Here is a 12,282-nt window from a genome sequence, read left to right on the forward strand (position 1 = left end):
TTTTTAGATGCAGCAATGCAGCAGAGCTGAAAAATCTGCCCCCGCCCACACCAGGCTCTTTATGTACAAAGTTTATAGACAATGAGCTGCTTATCACAGAACGGGGCGGAGTCGGCCTAGCAAGCATGTGTCCTGTAGCCTCGACAATCACAATCTCCAGTTATTAAAATCTTCATTGTAAGTAAATAACAGCACTCAGCCTAATATGCAACGTATCACTGAAATCTGTGTTTGATCCCCTACATCATGTTGTCCTCAGATTACATACCAACAACCTGCTGACAAATTCTCTTTAAAGCCTTAAAGCTTTACCATTTTATACAATGAATCCTGATCTATTTGTGACACTATTCCTGATTATAAAAGGTCTGTGAAAAACTGTGAAAAGTAATATATATTTACCGTACGTGTCTCCATGGGACCATTCCATAGATTCTTGCAACACTTATTATTGCTGGATTCTCAGGGGGTTAAAGCAGCTTTGTGTTTTAGCAGAATAAATAGAAATATGGGGTGCCCAAGGAAAAAAGCCATGACTGTGAGAAAAGTGACAGGATCAATAAACTATCTTTGTTTGGCGAAACGAGATGGAAAGCTTTGCATTAGAAAACACTAGGAAAAATAGAAAATCTGAAAAGCAGCATCTTATTATTGGTCTGCGGTCAGTCTTTGACTATTTGACGCGGTTGTGTTTGATATGTTTAAGATCAGCTTCTCTAGACACCATGATAGACACAAGGTATGAGTATAGCATTCACTTTACGTACAAATTACGTCCGAAGGAAGTAAAGCTGAAATTGATGTGTGATGCGCTATGCTGTTAGTGCCCCTATGCCATTTGTGGAGGCGGACGCTCATACTTTGTAGAAGAGGGGTTTCTCTATGATTTCTAAACAAAGTAGACAACTATCTGTATATCATTCGCAGTGACAAATGTTAAACTAAGCCTGAAGAAAAAGAGTTCTTGGTATTTTATTATTCTATTTAAAATGCTAAAATGGAGATTGTCACCCCAAAAGTCAATATTACATAATCTATACATTGATATACAGAACTTGGTCCCTATAGAAATGATAGAAGCACTGTACCCATTAGTAGTACAATGCCTGAGAAAAATTCTTTAACTTTGCATCTCAATAAGGGGACTTCGCTGCACTCTTGGTATTGCTAAGAGATTGGTGCACCATTACAACCCCTTCATATTGAATTTTAGGAACTTCCCCTCATATTGACAGTGCTCAATGTCCAGAGTGAGCACTGGATGAACTGATGCATGCGCATGAGCACTCACACTGCATGAGCCCGGCATCCCACACAGTGTCAGTGGCGGCGTGCACACAGCGAGGGCAGGTACATTCTTCTCCCTGGCTACACTGTGTGCTTGCAGTGTCAGTGTGCATAACAGTGAGAAAATGGAAATGGTCTTAGGAGCGCAGGAAAGAGACTCAGACAAGAGATGGGGTTACACCACAACGCGTTTCGACGGAGGATCCGTCTTCATCAGGTGGAAGTCGGATCCTCCATCGAAACGCGTTGTGGTTTAACCCCATCTCTTGTCTGAGTCTCTTTCCTGCGCTCCTAAGACCGTTTCCATTTTCTCATTGCTCCTATCCTCCATTGGAGGTTTTCGGCTGGAGCTGCGGTGGAGACCTGACATTTTTGTCTGCCCCTGGGTTGCTTCTTAAGCGCTCCTCTATGACCGCTTATCACTGACTTTTAGTGTGCATAACAGGGCTGAGTTCAGAGAGTGCTCTAGAAAGTCAGCACTGTCAATAAGAAGCTGCAGATGTTCAAAATAAGGGAGCTTAATGGTGCACCAAACACTGGGTCATGCCAAGGGTACATGGAAGTCCCCTCATTTGCATGTAAATAAAAAGTATATTTCTTAGGCACTGAGCAATTACAAGTACAGTGGTAGTATGATTTTTACAAGGACTATTTCCCCAATATCACTGTATAGATCATTTAATATTAATTTGTAGGGTTTGCATGTTCTCCCCGTGTTTGAGTGGGTTTCCTCGGGGTACTCTGGTTTCCTCCCACATGCCAAAGACATACTGATAGGGAATTTAGATTGTGAGCCCCATCGGGGGACAGTGATGATAAGGTGTGCAAGCTGTAAAGCGCTGCGGAATATGTTAGCGCTATATAAAAAATAAAGATTATTAGGGGGTGACAAACTGCTTCTAATGCAAACAATGGCATAACTAGAGACTGAATAAATTTATGTATGTAAAAATCTGAAGTATAACACATTCCCCATAGTCCTCCATATAGTATAACGCACAGTCCGTAGTCATCCATAAAGTATAATGCACCTCATAGTAGTCATACATAAGTATAATGCAAAGATCATAGTCATCCATAAACTATAATACACCTCAAAGTCACCCATAATGGTATAATGCACGTACCATAGTCACCCATAAAGTATAATGCACCTCATAGTCATCTATCATAAATAATAATGCACTTTCCAAAGTCACTCATAAAGTATAATGCACAGCCCATGGTTATCCATAGTATTATGGCCACTGAGTTAAAAAAATCCTCACCATCCTTTCCCTACCCGCCCACATCATCAGCCGACAGCTGACTTCAGCATGTGATCTCATGACATCACTGCCATGCACCTGTGGTCACATGCAGGCTCATATCAGCTGCTGTCCTCTGATTGGCCAGTAGCTTGTATTGCCGCACACGGGCCTGATAGGTCTGTGCAGTGCAATACACTTCAGCTGGATGTGCATCTGAGAACGCATATCCAGTTCAAGCTTCTCCACTGACCTGCCAGGCCTGATCACAGCGGTCGTTAAGCCACCGGATGCAAATCAAAGCAAATCTTCAGGATTTAAAAGGTAATTCTTGTATAACAAATAAATCTTAATTTTTGTGCAATGAAAAGCTATTAAATTTTCCAATACACATTCTGTCTTAAGAAAAAAAAAATAAAGTAACAAAAAAGTAAAAAAAAATAATATGACATACAGAAAAAAGTTACCAACGCGTTTCTTGCAATAAACCAGAATCTTGGCACTCATGTTTTGTGTATAGGATCCAAAGCCTGGGGACCTCTTCTTCAGAATGCACCTCAACTGGTGCAGCAGGAGCACAGTCTTTTTCCTTCTCGTCAACATAAAGTCCTTCTTTTGTTATGTTGTACTTACAGAGATGAGAAATCTGTCCTGATCATGTGATGGACACACTGGAGTGTGACATGATACATCTCGGACAATTGTGCAGTATTCAACTGTAAACTTGTGTCCATTATATCAGGGTTCCACAACTCCAGTCCTCAAGGCCCACAAACAGGTCATGTTTTCAGGATTTCCTTAGTATTGCCCAGGTGATAATTGCATCACTTGTGCAGTACAAAGGAAATCCTGAAACCATGATCTGTTGGTGGGCCTTGAGGACTGGAGTTGGGGAACCCTGCATTATATGACTAGAATAGAGTTTTATCTACTGAAATACTGTAAATGCTAAATGTCATTATTGATAAACGTGTATATTAAATGATGGCAAATAAAGATCTTACAGAAAAGCATAGAGAATCGATTCACAAAGTATAATGGAGAATTATATATTATATTGTACAAAACATAATGTGTACTTTCTGAAACTGGAATAACTATTTACTACATGTATAGATGAATTACTTCACGTGGCTTATGCACTTTATCCAACTGTTTTTCATTTGAGGATTGCATTATGACCTGATTACAGCTTTATACCTCATTGCTATGACTCCTAATTATTGATGATTTTTGTAGATGTTCTCTTCTCTGAAAATATGGTACATGGGGGTTCTAATTTGGAGAACCCATTTATTAGAGCTGACTTTCCTAACATGGTATTTTAAGACACATTATCTTTTATAAGAATAAACGTTGTTAAACTCTGAGATATGAATACAAGCATACAAGGAACATTAAGTGTCTGACACAATAGTAGTCCAACAGAAGAACATTGGTTTGATGATTGTCATGCGTCTGGATTCAAACACTTGATCCTGTGGTTGGTGTTTCTTTCTGCTGAGCCACAGCAGACACGTTTTCTTTGGGCGTTTTAGTTCTGTTTTCTGTTTGTCTGCCCTATCACCTTTCGGGTGCAGCATTATATACCTTGATTCCTTTATTCCTTAGGGAATTGGTACTCTAGCAAAACTAGTAGCTGCTAAAGACATTCAGGGTAAGTTGCCATCGAGTGGGAGTTCTAATGCATTATCTTAGGATAGGCATGGCCAGACCTGGGTCAGTGAAGGGCTTTTCCTAGTCTGAACAAGGTTCTGTCAGGTTTAGCTATTTGTCTTCCTGGTTTGTACGCTTCCCATGTGAATGTGCTTTAGCAGTCATAACAGTAAGTCTGTACATGTTATAATGATTGGTCGGTGTATAGAGTAGTAACCTAAAGGAGCATACCTGATCACCAATGTTAAAACCTGGCTTATAATAATTATCTATCATACATAACATGTTATTGGCTTCTAGTGTACACCACTAACCTCAGGAGTTTCCACTTACTGTATATTATCACATTTATTTCCCTCCAGTTTAACATTTAGCATCAGTGAGCAATAAAATGGTTGTTTGCTGAGATCTGAAGAGTTTAGAATGAGTCACTTGAAGCATTAGGGAGTGTGGGATTTATCCCTGTATGAGTCACCTACTCTGTTTTTATTCCCTTTTCATTGTCAATAAAAAATGTCAAAATCAGTCTGACATAGGTCAAATGTATAACACTATGACATGGAGCTAAAAGCCAGAAAGTAGATCACAGATCTAAAGGATGAGTCCTTCAGGAATAGTCAAATGCAGATGCAACATATACACAAATGAGTGAATATGTCAAAGTGCACATGCAAGATTGTAACAAGAAGAACGTACAGGCAGTAGTATAATAACCAAAAAATGAAATAATTTTGCAGCATTGATATTTATTATAGTATGAAATAAATGTAACTATATATCATAACAAAATGTAAATTACAATTTCTATTTGTAAAATTCCTTCATGCAAAGCAGAGAAAAACCTTTTGCTGCCTTAAAAAATTAATCAAGAAACTCATGATAATATATTTACTAATCCCATGCTATATGTTATGACTTTTAAAAGGAGTATTTCTGTCTTATAAAATGATGTGACATGTCATATTGTGCTGATAATCCATAGCTTTACAATCTTGGGAGTATGACCTCTAGGACCCTCACTGAGTCTGAGAATGACAAGGTTGCAGCCCTGTTTTAGTCTTTTCCTACAAAACGGCACCCCAGCTGCCCACTTTGTGGAGAAACTGTAGCACAGCTCCATTCAATTACAGCAGTTCCTTTATTCCCAGGTACTGAAGGTCATAGAGGTCGGATCATTGCCAATTAAAGAGCGGGGGCATATCCTAAATATATACCATAATTTTATTAAGTGCGAATACCCCATTAAATGTAATGTTCCTTTTTGGCATGATTAGCTCATCAAGGGTTTACCCCTTCACGACCTATGACATATTGGTAAGTCATAGGTTGTGTATCCTGCATCTTTTCAGGCAAATGACAGCTAATCTGATCTGCAGGAGACCTCCGTGCTTGTCATTGAAGATCTGCTATGAGCGCCACTCCATGGCTGGCGTTCATAACAGATGAGAAATTCTGCTAAACATAGCAGTGCTAAAGCCCTTCAATATGTAACAATGGCAATGCCATTGTCCATTTATTTAGGATGCCAACCGCCGCAGTTAGGTATGGTCTTTTATCAGGGATTTATAGGATTTGTTGGTTGCAAATATGTTTCTATTTTTTTTTAACCCTTCCTAAGTTTTACATTATTACCATACAACTTATTTCTGGGGTCCCTAACTAATAGCATTGATTTTTTTTTAGAAATTGTTGGTCAAGTAAGTTGCCAAAACTATTGAGATACATTATTGTTATGGTTTCGTTCCTTTTACTTGATCTGGTCCCCTAAGGTCATAAGTAGAATTAGTCTTAAGTTGTTTTTGGTGAGGGCTGGGTTACTCAGATTAGCTGATCTGGCTTGCATGTGACACCTAATCCTGTAATGATAAAACATTGATTGTATTGATACTAAAGTGGCAGACTTTGAGGTGTGGGAGGAAATCAAAGCACACAGAGGAAACCCATGCAACTCGGGAAGAGCATACAAATTCCTTCCAGATCTTGTCCTTGGTGGGACCCCAGCGCTACAAGGCACCCATGTTAGCCAGTGAACCACCGTGCTGCCCAGATCACATAACAAGAACCTGCTCACAGATTCTCTTTTAGCTCATGTTCCTGCCTCACTTTTGTAATGATGTAAAAATAAAAAGCTAAATATTTTGCATCATTTTTATATCATTACCAAAGTGAGGCAGGGACACACTGTATATGTGTATGTTTTCAAGAAATGGGCTTCAAGTCAATCTATCAGCAGGTTTTTGTTAGTTCCTTCACCCAAGATTCATGTTCCTTGATGAGCCCTTAACAATGTAGGATGAAAATTGTAGATCTCAATATGGACTGCTGTAGAGTAACCCAGCATGGGGGTAGAACAAGACTGCTCTTATAAAGCCTCAAATTATTTTGGCTCATTATGGGTGATTTTTAATGCAGCCCAGTATGGTTGTTTTTTGATATTGGTTTTGCATTTACGGTAGATGTTGCCTAAGGGTCCTATTTGATCTTTGCTGAAAATATGTAAGTTAGGCTTTTTCTTCTTCATTTGTGGTGTGAAGGCTAGATTGTGGACATTGAGCACAAGCAGGTTTCAGATCATTACTGGAATAAGTTACATAAGAACTATGTTATTTTTCTAAAGTTCAAAAATGGTTATTTACTGCTGTCTTTCCAGTGCATTATTTAAGCACCTTTCTGTTTTTCCACCTGTACTTGGTTTGTCATTTCTGAGTAATTGATTAATTATACATTAAACCTTACAGTGAGTAATTATATCCATGAATTTCTAATAACGATACATTTCTTAACAACCCCCAAAAAAAGTCTGTAGACAAATAATTATAAATTTATAATGCCCAAAGCAGTTGGAGAAATCCAAGATTTTGTTGGGAGAAGGCGCCGGTGATTAAAGTCATCTAATTCCACGACTGCCATTTTCCCTTGTGTTTGTGTTTTTGATTAATTTCCAGCACAACTTGTTTATATAAATTATTGATGCTTATTTGCAATTACAGTGCTAAAAGGTTTATTAATACATACAGCCTGCGTTGAATGAATGTCTTGTAAACTAAGTCCAAAATTAACTATTCAAATTAGCTTCAAACTTGCAGAAATATATTATTGACTAAATATATATATTAACTTCAGAAAAAAAAAATTACATGTTTAGTAGTAGCAAAAATGATTTAGCAGGAAATGAAAGCTGGATGTCAAAAGGTAAAGTCCATTAGTTGCCCTAGGTCACAGTGGGGTCATTTAGACTGAATTCTTTTGACTATATGAAGGATTTGCCATATCACTTTTGGATAATGTTGACATATTTATGGCCCATGTGGAACTCATTGCACCTATGTTGTATTTTGGCAAAATTGAAATAATCTTTGAATCCAATGATTGTGGTGTCACGCACAGTGTAGGAAAGACTAAGTGCAACATAAAGGAATAAGAAGAAGGGAACCCAACACTAGGGAAGGGGGGAATGGAGACCCCTTGGAAGATCTAACGTCACCCTGTCTTCTGCTCTAAGCATCCTTATATATAGGTTCCGCACCTCTCACCAAGCAGAATACCTAAGCCCTGCCTGACCCTGGCAATAAGCCCTGCATAGGGAAGGACCTAGTCAATCCCCACTGCCACTAAATACAGATGGGATGCACAAACAAGAGAAACACTTAGCTTGAGTAGACTCAAAGAGAAGCACAGACGTCCCTCAAAAAAACAAAGAGAAAGATAGCCAACTTCTATAGCTCCAAGCCTTAACATTGAAATGGAAATATCACCGGCCACTTCCAGCAGCAAGCAGGGAGTTATAAACACCCTGTCCCTGGTGTGTCCATTATAGTAAAAAGAAGGTTGCCACTGGGTCCTAGAGCCAGAATGACTAGAAAGAAGTCTGCAAAGCAAACTGCTGAGACCTTCTGCAGTCAGATGCAGTGCAATGGTCTGCAGCCTCTGACACACTCGTGACAGGTGATTACTTAGGCAAAATTCCCAAGAATATGTGAGGGATTGACCTTGTCACTTCCAGAGGAAGTTGATACATTTGCAGACTGTGGGAATTCCATGTGCCATAGTCCTTGGGATTTAATTTAGCTCTATTTAAACAATTTACCTACTTTTTGACCACCCATAGACTTTAAACATCAAGGTGGTCCACGTTGTACTCTACAGGGTGATTCTAAAATGTTATTGCATTGTTGATGCGATTGTGCAACTACATAAGTAGGGAACCAGCTATCAGACACAACAAAGCTTCCCATAAAGATGGCACAAATGGTTTATTGCAGTCTCTGCCTCATCTATTGCTATATTCACAATGTTGAAGAAGCGCTATGTACACAGTAATAGGAAGCACTAATGGCCATAAGGTCAAGTTTTCATTGGGTATAGAGAAGGAGCCACACCTGCTCGGTCCTTGGAGACTTAGTCAGCGCTTCTGTGCAGTCAGGAATTAACATGTCCACTGTAACTGGAGTTAATAAACCAAGGCAAACTAGATAAAAAAGTATTTAACTGTTTAAATACCCCAAAATGTTTTTTTTATCATATGGAGGCACAATATGTGAAATAAATAAAAATAAACAATTGGTGCAAAACAAATTAAAATAAAACCAGTGACAATCCAAGCCATAGTTACTAGTGCTGTCATTGTAGAAAAAATGTGTCAGATATACAAAAGTAATTATACCTAGTTAAAGATAATTATGGATAATTGCATATAACAAAGGGGAACACTTTAAATGTATTTCATTGATCCATTGTGGTCCTCATTTTTTTTTCTTTTAAAGAGAGAAACAGACAAATATTTCCTTAGTTTTCCCACTGATATTTTCAGATATTGGCAAAAACAAAAAAAATACCGTATATACTCGAGTATAAGTCAACCCGAGTATAAACCAAGGCTCTAGATTTTGCCACGGAAGGCTGGGTAAACTCATTGACTTGAGTATAAGCCGGGTATGCATTGTCCTCTCATCCCCATCTTGATATGCATGGCTCCTCATCCCTGTCCTTGTATGCATGGCTTCCCGATCCCTATCCTAGTATGCATGGCTCCCCCGTCACTGTCCTTGTATGCATGACTACCCCCGTCCTGTCCTTATATGCATGTGCATGGCTCCTTATCCCCTATCTTTGTATGCATGTCATCTTATTCCCTATCCCTGTGTGTGTGGGGCCTATAAAAGAAAAACAACAAAACATCCCACTTACCTTGCCTGCGCGCTCTTGCTGCATCTCTTTCTGGCTCCAGAATCTCCTGCGGCCGAGCGATCCTGTGGCCCTGCTCATTAAGGTAATGAATATTCACTCCACATCTATTGGAGTGGAAAAGCATGAAGAGAGATAGAAGAGGATTCAAAAAGATATAAATAAACTGGAGCAGTGGGCAGCAACTAACAGAATGGTTTTTAACAGGGAAAAATGCAAAGTACTACATCTGGGCAATAAAAATGAAAAAGCATATACAGAATGGGAGGAATAGGGCTAAGCAACAGCACATGTGAAAAAGACTTGGGTATTCTAATAGCTTACAGACTGAATATGAGTCAACAGTGTGATGCAGCAGCAAAAAAGGCAAATGCAATTCTAGGATGTATTAACAGAAGCATACAGTCTAGATCATGTGAAGTCATTATTGCCCTTTACTCCTCTTTGGTCAGACCTCATCTGGAATACTGCGTTCAGTTTTGGGCACCACATTTTAAAAAAGACATCAACAAACTAGAGCAAGTTCAGAAAAGAGTGACCAGAATGGTGACCGGTCTGCAAACCCTGTCTTATGAGGAAAGGTTGCACGGTTTTGGAATGTTTAGCTTGCAGAAGAGAAGACTGAGAGGAGACTTAATAGCTGTCTACAAATATTCCAAGGGCTGTCACATTGTAGAAGGATCATCTTTATTCTCATTTGCACAAGGAAAGACCAGAAGCAATGTGATGAAACTGAATGGGAGGAGACACAGATTAGATATTAGAAAAAACTTTTTGACAGTTAGATTGACCAATGAGTGGAACAGGCTGCCACGAGAGGTGATGAGTTCTCCTCCAATAGAAGTCTTCAAACAGAGGCTAGACAGACATCTGGCTGGGATGATTTAGCGAATCCTGCTTTGAGCAGTGGGTTGGACCAGATGGCCCAGGAGGTCCCTTCCAACTCTACGATTCTATGATTCTATGAATATTCATTACCTTAATGAGCGGGGCCACGTGATCACTCAGCAGGAATAGCTTCTGGTGCCAGAATAAACGAGATGCAGTGAGAGCGCGCAGCAAGGTAAGTAGGATGTTTGCTGGAAGCGCTATTACAGAAAAATAAATATTAATTTCTCTTTAGCAGCCGCACAGGCTTCAGCCACAGCTGCTGACTCCTGCCTCAGTGAAACGCTGCTCCGCCTCTCCCCTCCCCTGTCACTAAAGTAGTTTTGGACTTTTTTGTTCCTTTTTTCTTCCATTACATTAATTTATTTAGTAAAGTAAATCCTTCACATTAATTTGATGTATTTAAATTTTCCCAAAGTAATAAAGAAAAAAGATAACAATTTATTACACTTATTATATAGTTTTTCTTTTATTTGAAAGGTCCTGTTGCTGTGATAAGTGGAGAAGAAGATTCTGCCAGTCCCCTCCATCATATTAACCATGGCATCACAACACCAAACTCTTTAGATGCTGGTCCAGACACTGTTGTAATTGGAATGACTCGTATCCCAGTTATTGAAAATCCACAGTATTTCCGTCAAGGCCACAACTGTCACAAGCCAGATACATGTAAGTATGACATTTCTTATAACTATAGCACTAAGTATAGCATAGCTAGGAAAGTCAGATTAATTCATTTAGTAATTAGTATATGATGGTAGTTGAAGTTTTAGTTGGCATTGTGGTGTTTTTTTCTTGGATTTATTATATTGAAGATATTATATTGCATAATGTAATCATTAATGCATTAAAAGCAACATTAAAGGGGTTGTCTAATCTAAAACTCCAAGTCTGCAGTTACTCTATGTGACTGCAGACTTGTAAATCCTCATATTGTGTGCATGGCACTCTGTCAGGATTCTCCATTGTCAGCACCAGGAAAGGAGGAGGCGTGACGGCAAGAATGCAATTTTCATACATGTGGTCACGTGCCAACTAGGCTGTATCTAGTCTAATTCAATGCAAATGTATTGGGCGAAATCAGATACAGACTGTTCTGAATGTGTGCGGGCGGAAGGTATGCAAATATCCTTCTTGCAGTCACATGATTGTTTGTTGCCATCAACGGAGAATGCTCACACAATAATAATAATAATAATCTTTATTTATATAGCGCCAACATATTCCGCAGCGCTTTACAGTTGAACAGTTTCAAACACAGCAGTCATAAGTAATAATGTTAACAATACAAAAATTAAAGCGAAATAAGACAACCCTGCTCGTGGGAGCTTACAATCTACAATGAGGTGGGGGCGATACAAAGCACAGGTTTGTATTTACAATGATGTATTTACAATGATGGTCCAGCCATCTTCAGGGAGTGGGGGATAGATGAAGATAGTGAATGGGCTACACACACACAAGCATAAAATGACTTTGATTACTGAATGTGATAGGCCGCTCTGAACAAATGTGTTTTGAGCGAGCGCCTAAAACTATGCAAATTATGGATGGTCCTAATATCTTGGGGTACAGCATTCCAGAGGATTGGCGCAGCATGGGAGAAGTCTTGGAGTCGGGAGTGGGAGGTACAGATTAGGGCAGAGGTTAGTCGAAAGTCATTTGCAGAGCGCAGTGGTCGGTTAGGCCGATAGACTGAAATGAGGGAGGAGATGTAAGGGGTGCTGCACTGTGGAGAGCTTTGTGGGTGAGAACAAGTACTTTGAATTGTATCCTGTAATGAATGGGCAGCCAGTGTAACGACTGGCGAAGAGTGGACTTGTCCGAGAAACGATTAGCCAGATGGACAACCCTGGCTGCTGCATTAAGGATGGACTGGAGAGGGGAGAGTCGAGTGAGGGGGAGGCCAATTAATAGAGCGTTACAGTATGTGTACAGTACACGATGTGAGGATTCACATGTCTGCAGTCACATATATTGACTGCAGACTTGGAGTTTTACATTGGACAACCCCTTAAAA

At 39.5% G+C, this 12,282-nt stretch overlaps 1 protein-coding gene across 10 annotated transcripts in view; it reads left to right on the forward strand.

Annotated features, from left to right (window-relative positions):
- The window catches only part of NTRK3 (neurotrophic receptor tyrosine kinase 3), a 956,517-nt gene that overhangs the window by 687,601 nt on the left and 256,634 nt on the right, over positions 1 to 12,282 (forward strand). For all 10 annotated transcript variants that reach the window (XM_073568722.1, XM_073568721.1, XM_073568726.1 and 7 more), the window contains one exon: positions 10,743 to 10,931. In XM_073568722.1, coding sequence (XP_073424823.1) covers positions 10,743 to 10,931 — 189 coding nt within the window. The remainder of the gene's footprint in view (positions 1 to 10,742; positions 10,932 to 12,282) is intronic.

The sequence above is a fragment of the Dendrobates tinctorius genome, unplaced genomic scaffold, assembly GCF_039654945.1.
Source record: "Dendrobates tinctorius isolate UK_male_01 unplaced genomic scaffold, ASM3965494v1 ptg000022l, whole genome shotgun sequence".
Lineage (NCBI taxonomy): Eukaryota > Metazoa > Chordata > Amphibia > Anura > Dendrobatidae > Dendrobates > Dendrobates tinctorius.